The sequence below is a fragment of the Notothenia rossii genome (assembly GCF_949606895.1).
Source record: "Notothenia rossii genome assembly, chromosome: 7".
Lineage (NCBI taxonomy): Eukaryota > Metazoa > Chordata > Actinopteri > Perciformes > Nototheniidae > Notothenia > Notothenia rossii.
In genome coordinates, this window is record NC_136905.1 from 2,138,347 (window position 1) to 2,162,346 (window position 24,000).

Here is a 24,000-nt window from a genome sequence, read left to right on the forward strand (position 1 = left end):
TTCATGTTTTGTTGAGTTGTGTACGTACATTATCCCAAATGGTTCAGAGAGACGTGTCATTTTAATCAAGGTAACAGTACGTTCATCACGGTCTCCTGTAATGGTGGTGTATCCACTAAACCATGAGAAGATGAAGACTACAACTCCCATGATGCCACGCTGTTTCACCACCACACTAGTTTTTACTATAGCTTTAGAATATAACAGGTTGTGTGTTTGATGTCGTAACGATGCGTTGCCATGGAGCCTCAATAGAGAAAGCTGTGAGATGGAGCTTTAGAGTTACCAGTCTATCACTGGGTCTGAGCTCAGTGGAGTCTTTACCTTCCAGCGACACGAGACGATTCCAGACTTCATTTCCACCTTGGTCCTGGACCTTCAGAACCACTCTCTCTGTGCCCGTCTTCAGGAAAACTTCAAATATCGGAGGGTAATCTGGTCCAAAACTTGAGTCGAATGTTTTACTCTGAAAACCAGAAGCAGAAGTGAAATGTTTATCTGGATCTTTCCTGATTGTGGATCCACATGCAGATAAATGTGTGTTAATGATCATTGTGTTTCTTTAGAGGAGTATCAGTGACTCACCGCAGGCTGAATGAAGAAGCCCTCAGGTTCACAGTGCACACTGTAACTGTGATCAATAACCAGCTCACAGTCGGAGGAGATCTTGACGTGCACAGCACTTCCTTGTTTGACAGCAACCTTCAGTAACAGGATATTTTGGATCACTTTAGTTCATGCTCTCACAGTCAGGGAACATTCATTTAAAGATCATATCTAAAACCAACAAATGGTGACGGACCTGCTCTGCAGAGTGATGAGATTTACAATCAATTACAAACATAATAATAAGGATACATCACTCCTCTCTGTATCGAGACATTTAGGAATACTGTTATAGGGATGTTGAATATATAATACTTAACACATAAGTCTTTGAAACACAAACGACTGCTGCCCGAGGGTCAAAACATAGTGAGAAAGGATGAGATCACGTGATCCATCTCAGGAAGCCTTATGGATCACAAGTGACACAGGCAGACAGAAATACAGCAGCCATCGAACCATCTGAAGATTCAGTTCAGATAGATCTTACTCTCTCTGTGGTTAAAAACAAGTGTTTGGTCTGACAGTGAGCATGAATCTGACTTACCTCCCCCTCAAGGACGTTTTTCTGCAGCAGAAGTACATCCAGTATCTGCTCCTCTCGGCCCGGGGGTCGCAGGAACAGCATAATTTTGCCTTTTATCGGCCACCCTAGAAAACCTTTCAATGTATCGATGATGAGGCCAAAGGAAGAGAGGTGAGGCACGTTCACCACCACGTGAGTGGGTGTGACCTCCAGCGGCTCCAAGATGCTCAGGCCTTCCTCAGTGATGTGGACGACAGACAACAGGCCGTCCAGGAGCAGCGCTGTGGAGCAAAGAGCTGGTCATCTGTTGCTTTGAAACAGCTTCATCATATTCAATGTCACACCACTTTAGCTCAGAGCTAATGTTCATCTAATGTCATTCACTTTGGAGCCTCACTAGGATGTTCCAGTTTATATCCTCCACCTTTTATTTTAATGTTTCATTATTGATCTGCCCCCTGTGATCTTTCTGGATGGGAGCATTTACTGTTATGTTTGTAATCTGCAGCCAGAACAGCTTGACTGAGTCCGGTCTCATGTCTGAGTGATTCTCTAGATGTGTGAAGAGTTTTCTAAAGCTTGCAGGGCGTAGAAAGTCTAACTTATAAATGTTGTTGTCTGTTGTTTTGTTTTGTTCATGCTTCAGCCAGACTGACAATGTGAAGAGCAGAAAGAGCAACGGATGGATAACAAAGTAAGAATTATTCAAACTGCTAGCTTAGCATCACAACAGTAACAGAGAGCTAGCGTTGAGTTAGCACTGTTAGCAGCTGAGCATGCTGTGGACTGACCAATCACAGTTTAAATCTCTTTAATATTACAGAGAGGAGACTGCAGAGGGCCCAAAGACAATCCAACTCAGTGTTTAGAGCTGAACTGCATCGTCTGCTTCAATAATGATCAATGATGTCATGAAACACATCGACTAAATGGATGTTTAATCATTTCATTCTTCTTCTTTTAGGGACAAAACTATTTGAATGTAAAGAACAGATTTGGTGTCTGCATCATACTGTTGCTATCTTTGTTACAAGTTTAATAAAGCTGATTCATAACTCTTGAGCGGTAGTGGATATTAAAAGGTGCCACAGAAACATTATATAAGTGTATATTTGTTAACACTAGAGGTCTTTACCATCCTCTGTCTCGCTGTGTGGCAGGTGGAGCTGGACGACGGCAGCTTCAACAGAACTCTTCACGTCGAACAGCGGCCCTGCTGCCTGCTTGCCAGCTGATTGGAGGAGGCTCTCCTCCCAAGGGACCGTCCTGTACAGAAGCTCCGCCTCCTGAGCCATGACGAACACCAGGCCAGTCAAATCACACTGGAACTCACCTGGACCAGGACACCTGAACCTGTAGACTCACAGGGGACAGGTTACTACAACAAGCCTTCACTGGCCTGTGTTCTGACTGACAGGTGTTCATCCAGCTGGAGTCTGACCTGGAGGAGGGTTTGTTGAAAGATCTGAAACACCTGATGATTACAGGAACATCACTGAAGATGTGTCCACATGCATCAGAATGTGTGTGCGTGTGCAAAAACAAAACAATCCTACACACAGAGGCATTATTTTAGGTACAGTATGTCTGTTAGAAAGAGATTGGATGCAATACGTCATGGTGAAAGACATGAAATGAAACACAATACAATAAATATATATTTTTAATGTGTTTAAATAATGTTTGGTCATGTTATAGCATTACCTGTATTTAGATCCAGTAGTGTGTTCAGGTGAGAAGGATTTAGGAGCCTGGAGTAAACACAGTTATTTATTAATTATTTGAAAAATGGAAAATAGTCTGGATCATTTGAGTTCATTGTTCATTTCAAACGGTCAAAACACAGTATTACCAGCCAATCACAGCACAGTATTACCAGCCAATCACAGCACAGTATTACCAGCCAATCACAGCACAGTATTACCACTCAATCACAGCACAGTATTACCAGCCAATCACAGCACAGTATTACCAGCCAATCACAGCACACTACTACCAGCAAATCACAGCACAGTAATAACAGCCAATCACAGCACAGTATTACCAGCCAATCACAGAGCAGAAGTACCAGCCAGCAGAAATATTTCCCATTTTGTCGAGGATCCAGATATTTTAAATGGCATCATCATATACATTTATTGAATCAACTTGGTGATATGTAATCCTTTTAGGCACATCTCCCATTAAAAAAGCAGAAACAAATTAAATAGAAATGTTCATAACTCATAATCGAATACCTGAATCATTTCGATCAATTGCGAGCATTATAGCGTTTAACTTGACAGCCCTAATAATTATATTTTACTTCAGTGGTGAAATAAATAGACTTCACTCTGTTCAACTGCTCCTCTCTCACCTTTCTGTCTGTCTTCACTTCCTGTTCCACATCGGAGTCACCTGATGGAGAGAAGAGGTGACAGAGAAAGATAATAATTGAACTTGAACAAAGACAAACATTAGCAGCCAAAATGATTGAATAGAGCTGTAACAAAATGGAATTCAAATATATAGTTGTTGTGCTATAAAGACCTTTTAAGATCAGGTTTAATGTACAATATCTTGATGAATTGAGGATATAATAATACATATACATTTAATTTATACAGCGCTTCTCATCTGCCAAGACAAATCTTGAAGCGCTTGGTTTCAGTACTCACAGGCCTTCTGGATCTTGGCTCTGATTATCTTGCCTTTTGTCCTGTGGGGATGAACACAATCCAACAGTTTGAGATCCAGTTTAAAATATGTGTTAGTTCTTTGAGTCAGCTTCAGAGTCCTGACTGATCTCATGCTTCACATCCCATCATATCTCCTCTGCAAACACTACGACTGACTGCTCTCAGCTGCATGACAGGAAGTAACCAGTCATTAGAAACTAGAAACATCCCATAAAAAACAGACTACCTTTCCCACTCTTCTGTAAAATCCCATATGTCCATTAGAGAGTTGATTACTAAAGTTTGGCTTTGCATTTTCAGCTGGCCTTCTAATTATTTAGCATATTTCGCAACTTCCTGCAGATCGCACTGTTTAGCCTGGGCATTTTTTTAATTCCAGCCAATCAACACATTGTAATGTGAATCCTCCATGTTGCTGTCCGTGTTGCCAAACTTCTTTAACTCTGAACGTGTCGTCATTTTTCAAACTCCCCGTAGAGATTTATAAACGGATCCCTGCAGAACCCTTAGAGTTGTAATAAAATGCAGCGACCATGTCTCACTTCAACAAAACCTCATAAAAGTTCCACTGGATTGTTATTCAGTTGGTGATAAGTTTATAGATTCATGTAGCCTGCATTCAAGTCGAGTTTAACCATTTTGTGATACTTGGTTTATTATTAAATCAAAAAAGAAAGTCAGTTTAGTGTCATAAGTGGATATCTCAGTGATATGAAGGCTGTAGCTTCGAAATGCTAACATTAGCCAAGTTATCTTAGCTTGATATCAACAATTTAGGTAGCATTTCTTATGTAAACAATTAAACATTTGACTTTTAAAACAATGTGAAGGCTTTTTTAATTATGTTTTACTATGTTTAGTAGAGACGTTATTGTTAGCCCTAACACTTGATTGGCTTACTTGTAAGATCTGTGTGGTAGACCCTCACACTGCCCAGTGTTATCTATCAGTGTTTCTGCACCGAATAAAATCACATAAAAACCCTGCATGTTTAATCGCATAATCAAGGATGTTAGCCCGCATAATCAAGGATGTTAGCCCGCATAATCAAGGATGTTAGCCCGCATAATCAAGGATGTTAGCCCGCATAATCAAAGATGTTAGCCCGCATAATCAAAGATGTTAGCCCGCATAATCAAGGATGTTAGCCCGCATAATCAAGGATGTTAGCCCGCATAATCAAGGATGTTAGCCCGCATAATCAAGGATGTTAGCCCGCATAATCAAGGATGTTAGCCCGCATAATCAAGGATGTTAGCCCGCATAATCAAGGATGTTAGCCCGCGTTTTTCTGGAGGTTCTAGCTTATTGATTAAATAAATAGGAAATAAATGAATAAACAACTAAAATAAACAGCACATCAGAGTAACAATAATAAAAGTAATAATTTCGATTTTTATAGCGTCTTTCAAGAAACCCAAGGACGCTTAACAATGGGAGAACAAATAAATAATAATAATAAAAATAAACACACAGACACTCCCAATTCATAGAAGGCCATTTTCAGCTGGCCTTCTCTTGTTTGTGGAAGAATGAAAGAGCCTGCAGTCAGTGGGAAACATCACTGATCTGTTGTGATTCCCCAGTGAGAGAAACACCTCCCTGTGTTTAATACAATACTGCTGAACCAGCAGAGACCCCGTACTGACCAGAGAGTCTCCAGGCTGCAGTTTGGACTCTCCAGAAGATCTCTCAGCAGCTTCACTTCTGAATCCTGCAGATCGTTGAATCTCAGGTCCAGAACTCTCAGATGGGAGGGGTTGGACATCAGAGCTGAGGCCAGAGTAAAACAGCTGATCTCTGACAAACTGCAGCCCCACAGTCTGAATAAAGGAAACATGATGTAACTTTAGAAAACAAAGTTCCTTATTGAAATAACTCCAGGTTTAATAATCCAATCAGAGCTGGATTTTCCAACGCCAAATACAAAATGGCCGACTTCCTGTACGTCTTAATAATAATAAAATAATAAAATTCAATAACATGCTTTAACCACCAGGTGTCCCTTTCTATCAGCTGTGCACCTTTATGATGTAAATACAGCCTATCTACCGATTGGATCAAATATAAAAGTCAGCCGAATTAGTGTTGATCCTGCGAGGAGACGTGTTGTGTGAAGAGAAATTGAAGATGTTGTTTAATTGCTGATATATTTATGATCCACGTCACGTTTTCAGTCTTGGCGTCAGTTCCTCATGTTTGTCTAGAAGTCTTCTCATCAGGGCTCTATGAATAGCGAACTACGGCAGATCTGTAATATGTAATGCAGCCGAACCGTGTATTACAATGCCGTTATGTGATGACTTTCAAAGAGAAAAGCAAGAACACTCGGAATAAAGTATTATTTAAAAAAAATGTTTTCGGATTTCACATCGCATAAACACCATCTCCCAGCGTGCATTGCGGCTAAACCATCCAATCATCGAGCTGAGGATCTTGCCTACGTTTGTTTCCGTTTTCGTTTATGACGGATGTATTTTGTTATACACACATTCCTTCACATTTACATTTTAATGTACATTAAAGTATCTCATGAGGCCTTCTAACATGTTTTTAAATATAACAACGGTTGTAGTTGAAGAGTTTGTAAATGAACATGAACTGAAGCTGTTGCCTGGCAACGCAATCGCACAATGTCACGTCCGTTAATTCCACATCCACACGCATGGATTAACATTGATTTAATCATTAATGTAGCCTTTGTTTCTGCTAAAAGAGGTGTCGACCAGCTGGGGCAACAAGAAAATTGGCGTAATCGAGTGTGACTATTAAAAAAAAAATCATTATTATATTAATATAAACAATAACAACCGACCGTCGGGGTAGCATTTGCTTGGCATTTCCGGGTATTTCTCCACTGGTTAACAATACCATGTAACTGTCACGTTTGAAAGGACGAAATCGTCACATCTTCACGTCTCCCAGCATGGTAAATAGTCACATGTTCATGTCTTGCCGTGATACCGGGTTGGTTAAACAGGTAACACACTGCTGCTGCTTCATGATAACTGAGAGCATTATATTAGTATGAGCAGAGTGCACATGTGAGCAAACTATCCAAAGTGTGTAGAGCTGTTAAAGCTGACAGCTGATCATCTGAAGCAGACGTGGCTTCAGTGACGCTTCAGAGGAAAGCCCTCATCCCTCCTCTAGTCTGATGAGCTCTGAGAGAACATTAAGGACTGTCTCAACGAGCCCTTCACTTCCTCTCGTGTGATCACAAAGACACCTGCACACATTTATATAGCATCAAGTTTCTTTCACCAGACGAGGGCTTTTGTTTTGAAAGGACTTCTGAGAGTTGGCCCCGGCCCCTCGCTACTATGATCATTTGAGCTTTTAGTAAAATACAAGACCCTTCAGTCACTTTTCTATTGAGACGTTTTAGAGAGAAAGACCATTAAAGTGCAGGAACACAGACTTCTCATTAATATGAAACACATCTCAGAAAGAAAGTTGAAGATGATGAACTGACCCGAGAGTCTCCAGTCTGCAGTCTGGACTCTCCAGAAGATCTCTCAGCAGCTTCACTCCTGAATCTTGCAGATCGTTGTGACTCAGGTCCAGATCTCTCAGATGGGAGGGGTTGGACTTCAGAGCTGAGGCCAGAGCAGAACAGCTGATCTCTGACAAGATGCAGCACCTCAGTCTGAATAAAGAAAACATGATAAGGATACAAATCAGTTTATAATCCAGTCAGATGTTCAGGTCTGAAATGTGTAGCTCATCATTACTTCCTCCTAATCAATGATCTTTCCCTGAATTACAGAGACTGTCATTCTGTTATTGTGGATCATCATTATATCAGCCTTCTGTTTGTTATCTGTGAAAACACGTCTAAATGATGGGAACATAAACGTTTCTGTGTCAGAAAGTAAACTTTACGTAAAACTAATATTAGTTCAGAGGACCTTCTTTATTCAGACCATTTACTAAAGAAAACATACATTTACTTTAGCAACCAACAGTGGAAGAATAATAGTTTCTTTAGGAAACAATCAACTGTTACGACAACATTTACAAACGTATGGATCTAATATATGTCTGATGAAGAATCAGGATGAATAACTAATGAAACATGAGATCTCCAGCAGGAACAGAGAGTCAGTGAACTGACCTGAGAGTCTCCAGTCTGCAGTCTGGACTCTCCAGAAGATCTCTCAGCTGCTTCACTCCTGAATCCTTCAGATCATTTTGACTCAGGTCCAGATCCTTCAGATGGGAGGGGTTGGACTTCAGAGCTGAGATCAGACCAGAACAGCTGATCTTTGACAAACTGCAGCCACTCAGTCTGAATAAAGGAAACATGATGTAACTTTAGAAAACAATGTTCCTGTTTGAAATAACTCCAGGTTTAATAATCTGATCAGAGCTGAATAAGTTTAGAAAGTGGAAACTCCAAACAGGTTAAAAACTGTAAGACAGAAAAAGTTAAATAGAGGTTATAGTCCGTGTTTTTCTTATGTCAATAGTTTTATTTCGTAAACCAGTGAACAGAGAGGAGACTGCAGGCTCTTTAGTTTCTGCTCTTAGTCTTACTAAATGATCATAGATCTTTTGGGAGAGGGGCGGGACTCTCAGAAGATAATGAAGAACTAAAGCCCTCGCTCAATAATGTGGGGGGAGGCTTTATAAAGAATGACATCATCAAGGCATGTACATTAATATTTCAGTGAGAAAAGTCAGCCTATAGCCACGAGGCGCTGTCTGTAGTGAGGTCTGTTCTGAAGCGTTCCTCTGACGCTGCTGTCGCTCGTTTGAAAGGAAATCAAACCACTGTTAATAAACTAAGGCCAGTCAGATTCAGCAGGAGAGTCAGTAAACGTCCGGTCAGCAGAGCGCTGTAGTGCTGTCTCTGCTGTGTAACTACTCTATGTGACAGTTGAAGAGAGACGATGAGCACTTCATATTCATAAAGTACTGCCAGTTACATAGATTCAAACTTTCCCACCAAACCAACCACACTTGTATGGACAGTTAGTTCCTGAAGTTGAATCATGCTCCATCTGTTTTATTATCTTTACTCTGAGCGCACCGTGTTGCATTCTGGGAGCTTGTTCATCACAGCAGTGGATTTAAGCAGCAGAAAGCCGGCACGTGTACAGCCTCTAACGAGAGCTGCAAACATTGCTCCGGTGCTCGAGCGGTACTTTGATATATACACATTGATCTCAGTACGTGTCAACGATGAATCATCCATGCAAACCAAAGTTAGCCATGGAGTGCCACAGGGCTCAGTGCTTGGACCTATTTTGTTCACACTATATATGCTTCCGTTAGGCAATATTATAAGGAATCATTCTCTAAACTTCCATTGTTATGTGGATGATACTCAACTATATTTATCCATCAAGCCTGATGAAACCAATCATCTAAATAAAATTCAAGACTGCCTCAAGGACTTAAAAACGTGGATGACCTTAAATGTTTTGATGTTAAACACGACCAAAACTGAAGTTATTGTACTTGGCCCGAAGACTCTACGAAACAAATTATCTAAAGATATATTAACTATGGATGGCATTAATTTGGCCTCCAGTGAGACTGTAAGGAATCTTGGTGTTATATTTGATCAGGATTTATCCTTTAACACCCACATAAAATCAATTTCAAGGACTGCCTACTTCCATCTACGTAACGTTGCAAAAATCAGGCATATCTTGCCTCAAAACGATGCAGAGAAACTAGTCCATGCATTTGTTACTTCAAGGCTGGATTATTGTAACTCCTTATTATCAGGGTGTACCAAGAAGTCAGTCAAGTCGCTTCAGCTGATTCAAAATGCTGCAGCTCGTGTACTAACCAGAGTTAGGAAAAGGGACCACATTACTCCTGTTCTGGCTGCCTTACACTGGCTCCCTATAGAACACAGAATAGAATTTAAAATTCTTCTTCTCGCCTACAAAGCCCTTAATGGGCAGGCGCCATCTTACCTTAAAGAACTCATTATACCCTACTGTCCCACTAGGGCATTGCGTTCCAAGAATGCAGGGTTGTTGGTTGTTCCTAGAGTCTCTAAAAGTACAATGGGAGCCAGAGCCTTTTCTTATCAAGCTCCACTTTTGTGGAATCAGCTTCCAGTTTGTGTTCGGGCGGCAGACACCCTATCCGTTTTTAAGAGTGCGCTTAAGACCTTCCTTTTTGATAAAGCTTATAGTTAGGGCTGATTAGATTCAGCCCCTAGTTTTGCTGATATAGGCTTAGTTTGTTGGGGGACATCTTACTTCTTCCTTCTCTCTGTCTATACCTGTGTACTCTCATGTTCCGATTAACCCAGCTTCCCCAAATGTCTTTCTTTTTGGTGTCTATATACGCCGGGATCCGGAGTCATGGATGATCCTGCGGTCCTGTGTCATGGATCGCGAGTCCTGGATCTTGAGTCGTGGCTGTGGTCCTGGATCACAAGTCCTGGATGGATATACTCGTGGATTCATCTTCCTATTATACACACATGCATTTACAAACATTTGGAATACCTATGTTGCAAATGTATTATCTTTTCAATTTACACACGGCATCTATTGCACGTCTGTCCGTCCTGGGAGAGGGATCCCTCCTCTGTTGATCCCCCTGAGGTTTCTCCCATGTTCCCCTTTAAACTGTGGGTTTTCTCTGGAAGTGTTTCCTTGTACGATGTGAGGGTCTAAGGACAGAGGGTCTAAGGACAGAGGGTCTAAGGACAGAGGGTCTGAGGACAGAGGGTCTAAGGACAGAGGGTCTAAGGACAGAGGGTGTCGTGTTGTCATACTGATATTCTGTACAAACTGTGAAGTCCACTGAGACAAATGTAACATTTGTGATATTGGGCTATATAAATAAACATTGATTGATTGATTGATTGATTGATTGAGTACAGAAATTAAAGATGGAGAACTGACCTGAGAGTCTCCAGTCTGCAGTCTGGACTCTCCAGAAGATCTCTCAGCAGCTCCACTCCTGAATCCTGCAGAGCGTTCTCACTCAGGTCCAGAACTCTCAGATGGGAGAGGTTGGACTTCAGAGCTGAGACCAGGGCAGAACAGCTGATCTTTGATAAACTGCTGTCTCTCATTCTGAATAAAGGAAACATGATTTCATTTCATTTCATTTCAAACCTTTATTTAGACAGATTGGTCCCTTGAGATCATCGATCTCATTTACAAGGGAGACCTGCAATGATGTAACTTTAGAAAACAATGTTCCTGTTTGAAATAACTCCAGGTTTAATAATGTGATTAGAGTTAAACAGGCTTTTAATGTCAGTGATGATTTAGAAACAGTCCATTGATAATCTGGATCTTTCACTTTGATCAGATGTTTAACAACTCCTTCATCTCCCTCACAGCTCATCAGTACTAACAGCATCTCCACTGACTCATGGAGCTCAGAGTGAGTCTGTGGAAGCTCAAACTCTCTCCCTCACACATTCACCTTCTCTTTGTTAATCTGATCAATATTCAGTCATTAGCAAAAGTGGAAAATAATAAATACAATATATTTGTTCTCAGGCAAATTCAGAAAAAGAACACAAACAGATCTGTATGAACTGCAGTCAGTGAACTGACCTGAGAGCCTCCAGTCTGCAGTTTGGACTCTTTAGTCCAGAACTCAGCAGCTCCACTCCTGAATCCTTCAGAGCGTTGTGACTCAGGTCCAGATCTCTCAGATGGGAGGGGTCAGACTTCAGTGCTGAGGCCACGACTTCACAGTCAGTCTCCGAGAGTCCACAGTCAGCAAGTCTATAATAACACATATATTACAACATGTGTTAAAAAAGAGGAAACATTATATTAACCTCAAGCATTTGATGAAAACATATTTGACAAATGCTGATAGACATTTTCTGTTATTCCATGTCATATTATATACAGTATAATAATGTATTATAATAGAGTGTAATGTGTTGTCAGGGTGATCTGATCACATGTCTGTGCTCCTGCTGTCAGTGACTGTTACCAAAGAAACATAAATTAAATAAATCACTTGACAATATTAGAGATGTACATATTTAAATGTTAATTTATATTTGGATGTGATGGATGAAGGATGTTTTGGCTTCTCTGAGCATCTGGAAATGTACTGCACACACAAACACAATTAACAAACCAATAAAGTTTCAATACTTTCAACTGAATACCAGGTATATCAGGTGTTCCCAGTATATCAGCATTAAGACATAACTGTGTTATTGGTGGGAAATTATAAAGATCTTACTTTAAACTCGAATACATTTTGATAAAAACGTGTGTGTTTAATGATAAAGAAACTACTAGAAAGTAATAATAGCTTTCTGTGATAACTGGAAGTCCTGCTGTGTGGTGTGATCACATCGCAAGAGGTTGCGGGAGGGCCCCGGTACCGGGGTCTCTCGGGCTTAACAGGTTCAAAAATTGAAATGTTAGTGTTTATTTGAATAACTAAACTTCTGATCCACATTAGCTTATAAAGTTAATTAAATCTGGACTTACTGTGCCTTCCTGCAGTTCCTCACAGCTGGAATCAGTCTCCTTCGTCCCTCATCTGTTGTTTTGTACTTCTCCAGGTCCAACTCATCCAGAACCTCCTCTGACATCTGCAGCATGTAGGCCAGAGCAGAGCAGTGGATCTCAGAGAGTTCCTCCTCTGATCTGTTCTCTGACTCCAGGAACTCTGTGATCTCCTGATGTACTGAGAGGTCCTTCATCTCTGTCAGACAGTGGAAGATGTTGATGCTCCTGTCAGGAGAGATTTCATCACTGCTCATCTTCTTTAGGTTCTTGATGGCTCTTTGGATGTCTGTGCGACCCAGCCGGCCTTTGAAGAGTCTCTGGATGATTCCTGGACGGTTGTCTGTGCAACCCAGCAGGCCTCCTAACAGTCTCTGGTTGGACTCCAGAGAGAGGCCGTGGAGAAAGCGGACAAACAGGTCCAGGTGGCCATTTTCACTTCTGAGGGATTTCTCCATGGCTCCCTTTAGGAAGACATCCAGGGATGGATAATCCCGATCTCTGTTATACCTGTTGCTATAGCCTTCCTGCAGGAAGTCCTTCAGTACCGCTGTGTCTCTGTTGCTGTAACAGTGCAACATGTAGACTGCAGCAAGAAACTCCTGAATGCTCAGATGAACAAAGCAGTAGACTATTTTCTTGAAGATCACTCTCTCTCTTTTGAAGATCTCTGTACAAACTCCTGAGTGTACCAAGGCCTCTGTGACACCAAGACCACAGCGCTGCAGGTCTTCTTGGTAGAACATGATGTCTCCTTTCTCCAGATGTTCAAACGCCAGCCTCCCCAGCTTCAGAAGAAGCTCCCTGTCAGCCTCCGTCAGCTGCTGTGGACTCGTCTCATGTCCCTCTTCATACTTCTGCTTCTTCCTCTTGGTCTGGACCAGCAGTAAGTGTGAGTACATGTCAGTGAGGGTCTGGGGCAGCTCTCCTCTCTGGTCTGTAGTCAACATGTGGTCCAGAACTGCAGCAGTGATCCAGCAGAAGACTGGGATCAGACACATGATGTGGAGGCTCCTGGAGCTCTTGATGTGAGAGATGATTCTGCTGGACAGGTCTTCATCACTCCATCTCCTCCTGAAGTACTCCTCCTTCTGGGCGTCAGTGAAGCCTCGTACTTCTGTCACCCTGTCCACACACTCAGGAGGGATCTGATTGGCCGCTGCAGGTCTGGAAGTTATCCAGACGAGAGCCGAGGGAAGCAGCTTCCCCCTGATGAGGTTTGTCAGCAGCACGTTGACTGAGGACTGCTGAGAGACATCAGACACAACCTCATTGTTTCTGAAGTCCAGAGAAAGTCTGCTTTCATCCAGGCCGTCAAAGATGAGCAGCACTTTGCAGACAGCTAGCTGCTCTGCTGTGAGCTTCTGTAAGGTTGGATGGAAAACATGGAGCAGCCTGAGAAGACTGTACTGCTCACCTTTGATCAGGTTCAGCTCCCTGAAGGAGAGCGGGATCACCAGACTGACATCTTGGTTTCCCAAACCCTCGGCCCAGTCCAGAGTGAACTTCTGCACTGAGAAGCTTTTTCCAACTCCAGCGACTCCGTTGGTCAGGACCGCTCTGATGAGAGTCTGTTGGTCAGGTGAGGCTTTAAAGATGTCCCGGCACTTGATTGGAGTGTCATGGAGGGGCTTCTTCTTGGAAGCTGTCTCCAGCTGCCTCACCTCATGTTGGGTATTAACCTCTTCACTCTGGCCTTGTGTGATGTAGAGCTCAGTGAAGATGCTGTTGAGGAGGGTTTGACTTTGATCAGTTCCTTCAGTCACACGTTCACATCTCCTCCTCAGACTGAGCCTATGTTCATCTAGAACCTCCTGCAGACCACGTACTGCTGAGAGAGCAGGAAACAGGAGAGAATAAGAAAATGATTTGAAGAATCCAACAATAAAAACAGACAGAGTTTAACATTTTTATAAAACAGCTTACTGTCTATGCTCTAAAACAGTATACCTTGTTGAGGTTTCCATATTAAGTTGAATAATTAAAACGAAAGTTCATATAATGGATTATATTCAAATATAATCAAATATATTCTTGTATAACCCTCAATGAAAATGCATTTTATTTCATGTTGTTCTATAACCACAGTATATACGTACAAACATAAGTGGTTTGGTAGATTGAGTTTCAGGCCTATTACAGTTTATCACTATGGTTGTCACTGTTTAAAGAGGGGAGACAGTTGTCTTAATTTGTTGAATGTTTGAATGAGTTATGTAATAATAATAATAATAATTTCAATTTATATAGCGCCTTTCACGAAACCCAAGGACGCTTTACAATGGGAAGTAACAAAACAAAACAAAAAGTAATAATAATCATACAGATACATAGGCTGAAGAAAACAAAACAGGAACAGGTTGCTGGATACTGCATATTAGTTGAGGCCAAAGGCCTGAGTGAACAGATGGTGTTTGAGGTGTTTTTTGAAGGTGTCCAGAGTGTGCATTCCTGATTGCAGAGGGGAGAGGATTCCAGAGGGTGGGGGCTGCGACACTGAAGGCTCTGTTGCCAAATGTTTTCAACTTGGAGTGCTGGATGGAGAGCAGCCCTTTGTCGGAGGACTGCAGGTGACGAGAGGGGGTATAGGGCTGAAGGAGGTCAGAGATGTATGGAGGGGCTAGGGAGTGGAGAAATGTGTAAGTTAGCAGGAGGAGTTTGTACTGGATGCGTGACTTGACCGGGAGCCAGTGAAGGTGGATGAGGGTAGGGGTGATGTGTTGGCAGGGCTTAGTGCGGGTGAGAAGCCTGGCTGCAGAGTTCTGGACGTACTGGAGCCTGTCCAGGGCTTTGCTGGTGACCCCGAACAGAACTCCATTGCAGTAGTCCAGACGAGAGGAGATGAAGGTATGGATTAATTTTTCTGCAACGGAGTCGGGGAGAGAGGGCCGGAGTCTGGAGATGTTTCGTAGGTGAAAAAATGCAGTTTTGACAGTTGACCTGATGTGGGAGTTAAAGGTGAGGCTAGAGTCCAGAGTGACGCCCGGGCTGCGAACCTCGGGGGAAGGGTGGATGGAGCCGCCATCGATGCTGAGGAGCAGATCTCCAACCTTCCGGAGCAGTGTTTTTGGGGCCACAACCATGAGCTCCGTTTTGTTATTGTTGAGTTTAAGTAGATTTTTTGACATCCAGGCTTGGATGTCGCGGAGGCAGTTGACAAGTGACAGTGGGGGTAGCTGGGATGATGGATAGGTACTGATGTAGAGTTGGGTGTCGTCGGCATAGGAGTGGAAGTTGAGACCATGTTGGCAAATGATTTCACCGAAGGGGAGCATGTAGATGTTGAATAGAAGGGGGCCAAGCACCGAACCTTGCGGCACACCTTGGTTGACAGGGGCTGGGGGAGAGCTGGATTTTCCGACGGTCACAAACTGTTGCCTGTTGGAGAGGTAGGAATGGAACCAGGAGAGGGCTGTACCAGAGAGGCCAAGGTAGACGGATAGGCGGTTGAGTAGGATAGTGTGGGAGACTGTGTCGAATGCGGCGGAGATGTCCAGGAGGATAAGGATGCTGACGAGGCCTGAATCGGCGGCTATGAGGAGGTCATTGGTTATTTTAATAAGGGCCGTCTCTGTGCTGTGGTTGGATCTGAAGCCTGATTGGAAGGGTTCGTAGAGCTCATGGTCGGACATATGATGGTGGAGTTGTAACCAGCCACCTATGAGGAATTACCTCTGAATTCATGTCGGAAATAGGTGTTGAATGCAACTAAAGGAAACGCAAGGCAAGTTTATTTATATAGCACCTTTCAACACAAGGCAATTCAAAGTGCTTTACAAGAATGAAAATGGCATTTAAAAAGCAAAGATAATAAAATAAACATTAAAAGAAAAAATACATGGATACAAGTTACAGTGCAGTTTAAGATATGAATAGTTCAATTAAAAGCAGCGACAAAAAGAAAAGTCTTCAGCCTGGATTTAAAAGTAGTAAGAGTTGCAGCGGACCTGCAGGTTTCTGGGAGTTTGTTCCAGATATTTGGAGCATGATAACTGAACGCTGCTTCTCCATGTTTAGTTCTGACTCTGGGGACAGAAAGCTGACCCGTCCCTGAAGACCTGAGAGATCTGGATGGTTCATCATTTAGCAGGAGGTCAGAAATGTATTTTGGGCCTAAACCATTCAGTGCTTTATAAACAGCAGCAGTATTTTGAAATCTATTCTTTGACACACAGGAAGCCAGTGTAAAGACTTCAGTGCAGGAGCGATGTGATCCTCTTTCTTAGTGTTAGTGAGGAACCAGAGTAAAGACTTCAGAACAGGAGTGATGTGATCCACTTTCTTAGTGTCAGTGAGGAACCAGAGTAAAGACTTCAGAACAGGAGTAATGTGATCCTCTTTCTTAGTGTCAGTGAGGAACCAGTGTAAAGACTTCAGAGCAGGAGTGATGTGATCCACTTTCTTAGTGTTAGTGAGGAACCAGAGTAAAGACTTCAGAACTGGAGTGATGTGATCCACTTTCTTAGTGTTAGTGAGGAACCAGAGTAAAGACTTCAGAACAGGAGTAATGTGATCCTCTTTCTTAGTGTCAGTGAGGACTCGAGCAGCAGCGTTCTGAATCAGCTGTAGCTTTCTAATAGATTTTTTTGTGAGACCTGTGAAGACACCATTGCAGTAGTCCAGTCTACTGAAAATAAAAGCATGCTCTTTTAATCCTAGATATGTTCTTTAGGTGATAGTAAGCTGATTTAGTAACTGTTTTAATGTGACTGTTGAAACTCAGGTCAGAGTCCATGACTACACCTAGATTTCTGGCTTTATCGGTTGTTTTGAACATTGCAGACTGAAGCTCAGCGCTAACTTTTATACGTTCTGCCTTGGCTCCAAAAACCATTACCTCAGTTTTTTCTTTTGTTTAATTGGAGAAAGTTCTGACACATCCAGTCATTGATTTGTTCAATGCTCTTACTCAGTGTTTGAATTGGAGCATAGTCTCCTGATGAAATGGTTGTGTACATTTGTGTGTCATCTGCATAGCTATGGTAACTTATTTTGTTGTTTTTCATTATCTGAGCCAGTGGTAGCATGTAGACATTAAAGAGAAGAGACCCCAAGATGGAGCCTTGAGGAACCCCACATGTCATATTTGTCAACTCAGAAGTGTATTTACCTATAGAAACAAAACAATGTCTGTCCTTTAAGTAGGATTCAAACCAATGTAGAACTGTTGCCGAAAGTCCCACCCAGTTTTCTAGTTGGTCTAGTAATATGCTGTGGTCAATAGTGTCAAACGCAGCACTGAGATCTAATAATACTAACACTGAAGTTCTGCCACTGTCAGTGGAGATCTTTACAAGAGCAGTCTCAGTGCTGTGGTTTGGTCAAAAGCCTGATTGGAACACATTGAAACAGTTATTTAAACTAAAGAGGGAAAGTTGAAGAGAGTCACAAAATAAAACAAGAAATGTAAAGCTGTGAATTAATGTTATATCTCTCACAGGTTCCGCCCTCTACTGGACTCTATGGGTACTCCCCTTGATCCTATCATGCAAGCATTCATTCACTGAGACTTTCTAGATGTAGCCAGCCGGCTGTGGCATGAGAGTTTTCTTTTATCTGGACGACCTCATAGCTATGGTCAGGTCCAGGGAACGGGCAATGTTTTATACAGCCCAATTGATTCTACACCTAACCAAGTTGGGTTTTGCGATCAATTGGAAGAAAAGCACCCCCATACCTCACCAATAGGCGTTGTATTTGGGAGTGGTACTCGAGGCAGGCAGGCTACGCGCCACCCTGTCAGAGAGCAGACAGGCATCCTTGCTTCGGGCAGTTTGCAGACTGTGACAGGGGGCAACAGTGACAGCTCTGACTGTCATGCAGACCTTGGGTCTCATGGCGGCGGCTCACGTTTGTGGTCCCGCGTCCCGCTTGGGTTACTGCATATGCGCCGCCTGCAGAGGTGGTTCTCCAGCCTGCGCTTGGATCTCAATAGACACAAACATCCCCCCTCACTTGAGGGCAACCTCCGGTTCTGGGGGTCCCTGGATCACCTCCGGAGGGGGTCCCTGCTGGGAGGGGTGACCTCCTACATCACAGTGTTCACGGATGCGTATAACAACAGGCAGGGCGGAGTCCGCTCCGCCGCTTTGTTGACCACAACGGAGAAATTGTGGTTATGGGCTGCAGAGATGGTGTTATCTCTGAGAGCCCTCCACATTCCGAGTCTGGAAAACAGGGGGGCCGACCTCATGTCGAGGGGCGGACCCCTGCCAGGCGAGTGGGCGTTTCACCCGGAGGTGGTGAAGCGGATCTGGGCCCGGTTCTGGACAGCAGAGGTGGATCTGTTCGCCAGCCGGCGCAACAGCCACTGCGCCCTGCGGTTCTCCATGGCTTTGAGCAACGACCCGCCCTTGGGGGTGGACTCGCTTGCACACGAGCCATGGCCAAAGAAGCTGCTTCACGCCTTTCCACCGCTGCGTCTCATTCTCCCACTCCTGGGGAGAGTGAGGCGAGAACGTCTGTCAATCATCCTGGTAGTCCCTGTTGGGGGCAGACGTTTCAGGGTTTCGGCCGCTGATGTTTGCCTTTAAAGTCGCCTCGAGCCCGGCACGCTCCAGAAGATAGTTAGGTAATTTGTGTTAGGCGGGATCTGGGGAAGTTTGTTATTTGAAAGAGTCAATGTTTGTGTAGCCTCAGATATGTTGCCTGTTGTTGAGTGAGCTGATTTAAGTGTGACCTTGTGTTGAAAATTAGTTTGTGTGTTTAGTATGGCCTCCCTTGTGTGGAGTGAGTCCTCTCATACTGGTTCTAAATTAGATGCCAGGTTGAAAGTGAGGTTAGCTCGTCTGCAGTGGGAGAAGGAGGAGCGTGAGCCAGATTTTCAGCTCAGGAGGGAGCTGGAGATCAAAAAGTTGGATGGAGACACAGCTTTCAGGATGTGTCAGCTAGAGCTGCAGACAGGTTCAGTTGGTACCTCTTCGGGTACACAACCATTGTCAGGTTCTGCTGCTGCTTTTGATGTTGGTAGCAACATTCAGCTGGTCCCTGTCTTTCGTGAGTCAGAAGTGGAGAACTTCTTTGGTGCATTTGAGCGCATTGCTGCTGCTCTGCGCTGGCCAGAAGATGTGTGGGCCATACTTGTACAGTGCAAGCTAGTCGGCAAGGCTCAGGAGGCTTGCTCTTCTCTTTCTGTTGAGGATAGTTTGGTGTATGACAATGTGAAAGGTGCTGTTCTCAGGGCATATGACCTTGTGCCTGAGGCCTACAGGCAGCGTTTCCACTGCCTGAAGAACATTTCTGGCCAGACCTTATTTCGGAAAAAATATGTATTGAAGTCAATGGAGAGAGAAAGATTATCTTTCGATTCCGTTTGATCACGAATTACACATATGATGTTTGTCAATTTAAAAGTTAATTTTGCAAGTCAAAAATAAAAATGTTTCGTAAAACTGTGAAGTAACACATGTTTTGTGTGAAACGCTCAATGAACTACATCTCCCGTCTCGCACCACACTCCAAGACGGCAGTCACGTTGGCACATTTCACTTTTTTCTATCAGAACGAGGTGAAAAGTATTAAAAGAGGTGAAAATCACTCCAAGTCTGGGCATGTTGAGAGCTGTACATACACACAAGGGGAGTTAGTCGGTTCCGTGAGAGCCAGCATGCGGGACCTGGACTCTAGGATTTTTAGTCTTTCTAGTTGCGTATTTTTCATAGTCTTATATTTCAACAGTTTTAGGACAAACTGTGACTTTTTTGAAATGGAAATGATTTTTAAGATTGAAAAACATCATATGTGTAATTCGTGGCACAATTCAAACGGGATCGAAAGATAGTCTTTCTCTCCCCATTCACTTCAATGCATAATTTTTCCGAAATATGCTCCCATGGACCGGAAGTAGATGGGCGTGACTTCGCCACTCTATAGTCCGCTTCTCTGGTGCGCACCAGACCACAGTTTGTTACATTGTTTCATTTTTCAGAAGGTTCGGTTTACATTCGGGCAAAACTCAAACGGACTATAAACTTTAAACACAAGTCATGTGCACGGAAATGCTGTTCAACCATTGGTCAGACATTAAGAGGGTAAATACGCAAATCCCGGCAATTTCTACCGGAGCCTCCGCCATGGAGCATCGGCACTTTCGGCAGGTTATTCTAATGCTGCTGTTAATCTGGAGATCAACAGACACTAGCGGCCCGCGCATATGATTATATAATCAGACAATGTCCGTTAAAAAACATTATAACACATGAGAGACGTTCTGCAGTAAGGAGGGGCGTTTCACCGACGACAGGTGTTCTTACTTTTATGTAGCTGACGGAGCATTTTTACTTTACACGACACTGTTCAACACTTCATTCTGCTTCACTCTTTAACTAAACAACCGCGGATGTCTTGAAAGACTCTTTCGCTAAAGATTATGAAGATATCCGCGTTCTTGTGACACGTAAATACTACGCTTCCTATGTTTTGGTGCGGACTGCGTTCACACCAGAGATGAACCGCTCCAGAGTTCGCAAGCAAGCGTTCCGAGACCACCTATTTTAGCGGACCAGAGTCCGGTCGTTTAGTTCACTTAAGAGGTCTCAGACTGTGTTCACACCGACCCAAATTAACCGCATCAAGCTGCTAAACGCACCAGGGTTCGATTCGGCCTCTCACCTCGTACAGTTCTGGTCTGACTGGCTGTCTGCAGGCCAGCTCTGGTTCTGGATCTTTCTCCACACTGGGGACAGGAGGGGTTTCCTGATGGAGGTCTCTGCTCCCAGTATGAGGCGATGCACTCTCTGCAGAACCAGTGTCCACAGCTGGTAGAGACTGGATCCTTCAGGACGTCCTGACACAGAGCACAGCTGGTAGAGACTGGATCCTTCAGGACGTCCTGACACCTCTTCCCTCTGTGGAGAGGAACACATCCTTTACAGCACTTTACATTAGTGGAGCTGATTCTCACCAAAGGTACAACAAGGTGGAAAATTCTAGTTTCATAATTAAAAAGGTCTATATCTCTATATAATATATCTTAGTGATAGGGTAGATAGTTTACACTTCACATTATTATAAAAGCAAACCTCTTCCTGTCTGGATTCATCACCCAGAGGAGCACATGGTCCCTGTCTCTACTAGACACACACAGCTGTATTAACCTGGTGCACTATAGCATTACAAACACAATTCACATAGAAGCTGCTGTGAATCAATTACAGTAAACATATAGAAAGGATGCTGAAATGACAACATGATATTGATTTGTAAAAAGCCTGAGTTAATGCTTTGTCAGTCTGTCTCCAACACAACAAGCATAGAAACATTTAAAATGTCTTCTGAACCGGTTTGATTAAAGCTAGGCTAACATTGTAGCTGCTCCATCAACACAGATCATGCATTTTAGCCATGCCTCATTTCGCTTTTTTGCGCATGCGCACCTCCACCAAAAAAGAGCACCGGGTCATTTGAAAAAAGGTGCATTTGCGTACCAACATTGAGAGAGAGAGAGGGAGAGAGAAGGGAGAAGAGAAAAGAGAGGAGAGAGGAGAGAGGAGAGAGAAGAGAGGAGAGAGAGAAGAGAGGAGAGAGAGAGAGAGAGAGAGAGAGAGAGAGAGAGAGAGAGAGAGAGAGAGAGAGAGAGAGAGAGAAAGATATTTGCATAACTCAGGGCCGGCCCGTAGCACTGGCGTTATAACTTTTCAGATCTGATCGCAGGGGCTGCGCTGGCAGTTCTGGGAGGGAAAACACATTTTTGACCGTTGGTGCTCATCCTAATATTCGGCCTTGATGTAACAATATTCATAATTAAGTAAATGTAACACCCTTTTCATCCCTGAAGAGTTTATCGCCGGCCACTAGAGGGCAGTGTCACTGCTGTCGCTGCCCGGTTATGCCGTGCTCTGACCCGGAAGTGCCGAGCGGCCATTTTAGTTCAAACATTGTTCATGCACTCCGCCTCGAGTTGAGACGTTCGTCCACTCATTCATGTAAGACTGTTTCCACTATTATATTATACCATATATTATACTATATATATATTATACTATTATATTACTATACTCTGTTTCGTGGTATATATTTGTGTTGATTGAATTGCATGGATGTAATACTTTGTCAGCTTATCTTGCTGCATTATTCTGTTTTAGGGTGTCGTCATCCTTGTCAATAAATCACCGAAACTGACATTGAGGAGTGTGTTTCTTCATGACGACACCATGGTCGTTGTTGGATGCCCTGTCCCCGGCTGCGAGTTCAAATCCGATGACTTGTCTGAAGCACTCGTCATTGCTATATTGACGATTCATGGATGTAGCCACCAGCACGCAGCGCCTGTCATGGCCGCGCCAGCCCAGGCCCCAGCCCCTCACGGCCCGAGACTCGATCGGCCCAAAGTTGATGTGGGCGTGTCAATAGAGGAATGGAACGTGTTCATCCGCCGTTGGAATGTATTCCGCGCCGGCTCAGGCATAGGGGACGCACAGGCCCCCTTCCAGCTGTTTCAGTGCGCTGGGCCTGTACTTGGAGACAGCCTGTTGAAAGCCGTCCCCGACGCCGCTTCCGGACCCTTGCCAGACCTGATCACCGTCATGCGTTCCCTAGCTGTCATCCCAGTTGCTACATGCGTCCTGCGCACCGAACTACTTCAGTTACGCCAGGAACGCGACGAGACATTCCGCGCATTCGCTGCCAGAGTGCGGGGTAAAGCAGAGACATGCGCATATAATGCGGTATGCGAGTGTGGTAAGGACGTGGACTATACCGACCACATTATCCGCGATGTGCTGCTCAATGGCATCTATGACTCGGACATACGCCGCGAGACGCTAGGGACAACTGACGTCCTGGTCAAGCCAGTTAATGACGTGATTGCACTCGTCGAGAACAAAGAGATGGCCCGTAACGCTCTCCCGTCGTCCTCCCTATCAGCCATGTCGTCATTCCGGCGCTTGAAGACGACTCCACAGGCGAGCCCCGCCCCGAGCCCCGCGGACGGGGCTAAACGTGCCTCGTGTCCGGAATGTAAGAACGTCTTTAACGTCTTCACGGAGGGGCCTCGCGGGTGGAACCCTAAGCCTCACCAGGTGTGCATCGGCTGCTACAGGGCCCGCCGACAACAGAGGCGTCAACAGCCGTCATCCGACAGTCAACAGGCCGCCATGGGGTCGGAGCTGGTATCCCAGGTCTCGTCGGTGCAAGCTGGAGCCCGCCCTGGCCGACGTCGCGGGAGCCTTCGCCGACGCCGCGCCCCTACGTCGCACGGCTGTGTCGACAGGCCTTCACCTATCATACTCGAGCACCACATCTTCTCCAAGGGCGAATGGAGGCGAGCCAGGCTGAGAGACCACCCCCGGGCGTTAATCACCATCTCGATGGACATGCCAGTCGGGCCGAGGGATGGCACCAGCAACCGGGGCTCGGCCGACGGAGCTCGAATATCCGCCGTCGCAGACACTGGCGCGCAGTCGGACCTTTGGTCTCTGGAGGAGTTCCTGGCCTGCGGTTTCGCGCGGGACGACCTGCGACCCGTCAGCCTCAGCCTGTTGGCCGCCAACCGCTCCCCTATAGCCATCGAGGGAGCGTTCTTCGCTAGGCTCTCGACGACCTGCAGCGGGGGCCGTACTACATCCTGCCGTTCCATGGTATATGTGAGCAGCTCAGTCCGGGCCATGTACCTCTCCTACGAGTCGTTGCTCAACCTCGGCCTCTTGCCCAGTAACTTCCCGTCGGACGACGTTGCAAGGGGGCCCAAGGACAGGCGTAGCCCTGACACGGCTGACACGCCAGTCCA

The 24,000-nt window shown here is 44.4% G+C and overlaps 1 protein-coding gene across 1 annotated transcript in view; it reads right to left on the minus strand.

The window, feature by feature from the left end:
* Nucleotides 1-2,134: 2,134 nt before the first annotated feature.
* LOC307045508 (NACHT, LRR and PYD domains-containing protein 3-like) overlaps nt 2,135-24,000 on the minus strand; it is a 28,340-nt gene continuing 6,474 nt past the window's right edge. Inside the window, exons 3-13 of the mRNA XM_079691193.1 lie at nt 20,886-21,121; nt 12,258-14,106; nt 11,355-11,528; nt 10,689-10,862; nt 7,928-8,101; nt 7,286-7,459; nt 5,460-5,633; nt 3,790-3,830; nt 3,489-3,529; nt 2,837-2,883; nt 2,135-2,485 (exon numbers count right to left, since the gene is read on the minus strand). Coding sequence (XP_079547319.1) covers nt 2,254-2,485; nt 2,837-2,883; nt 3,489-3,529; nt 3,790-3,830; nt 5,460-5,633; nt 7,286-7,459; nt 7,928-8,101; nt 10,689-10,862; nt 11,355-11,528; nt 12,258-14,106; nt 20,886-21,121 — 3,316 coding nt within the window. The 3' untranslated portion in view covers nt 2,135-2,253. The remainder of the gene's footprint in view (nt 2,486-2,836; nt 2,884-3,488; nt 3,530-3,789; nt 3,831-5,459; nt 5,634-7,285; nt 7,460-7,927; nt 8,102-10,688; nt 10,863-11,354; nt 11,529-12,257; nt 14,107-20,885; nt 21,122-24,000) is intronic.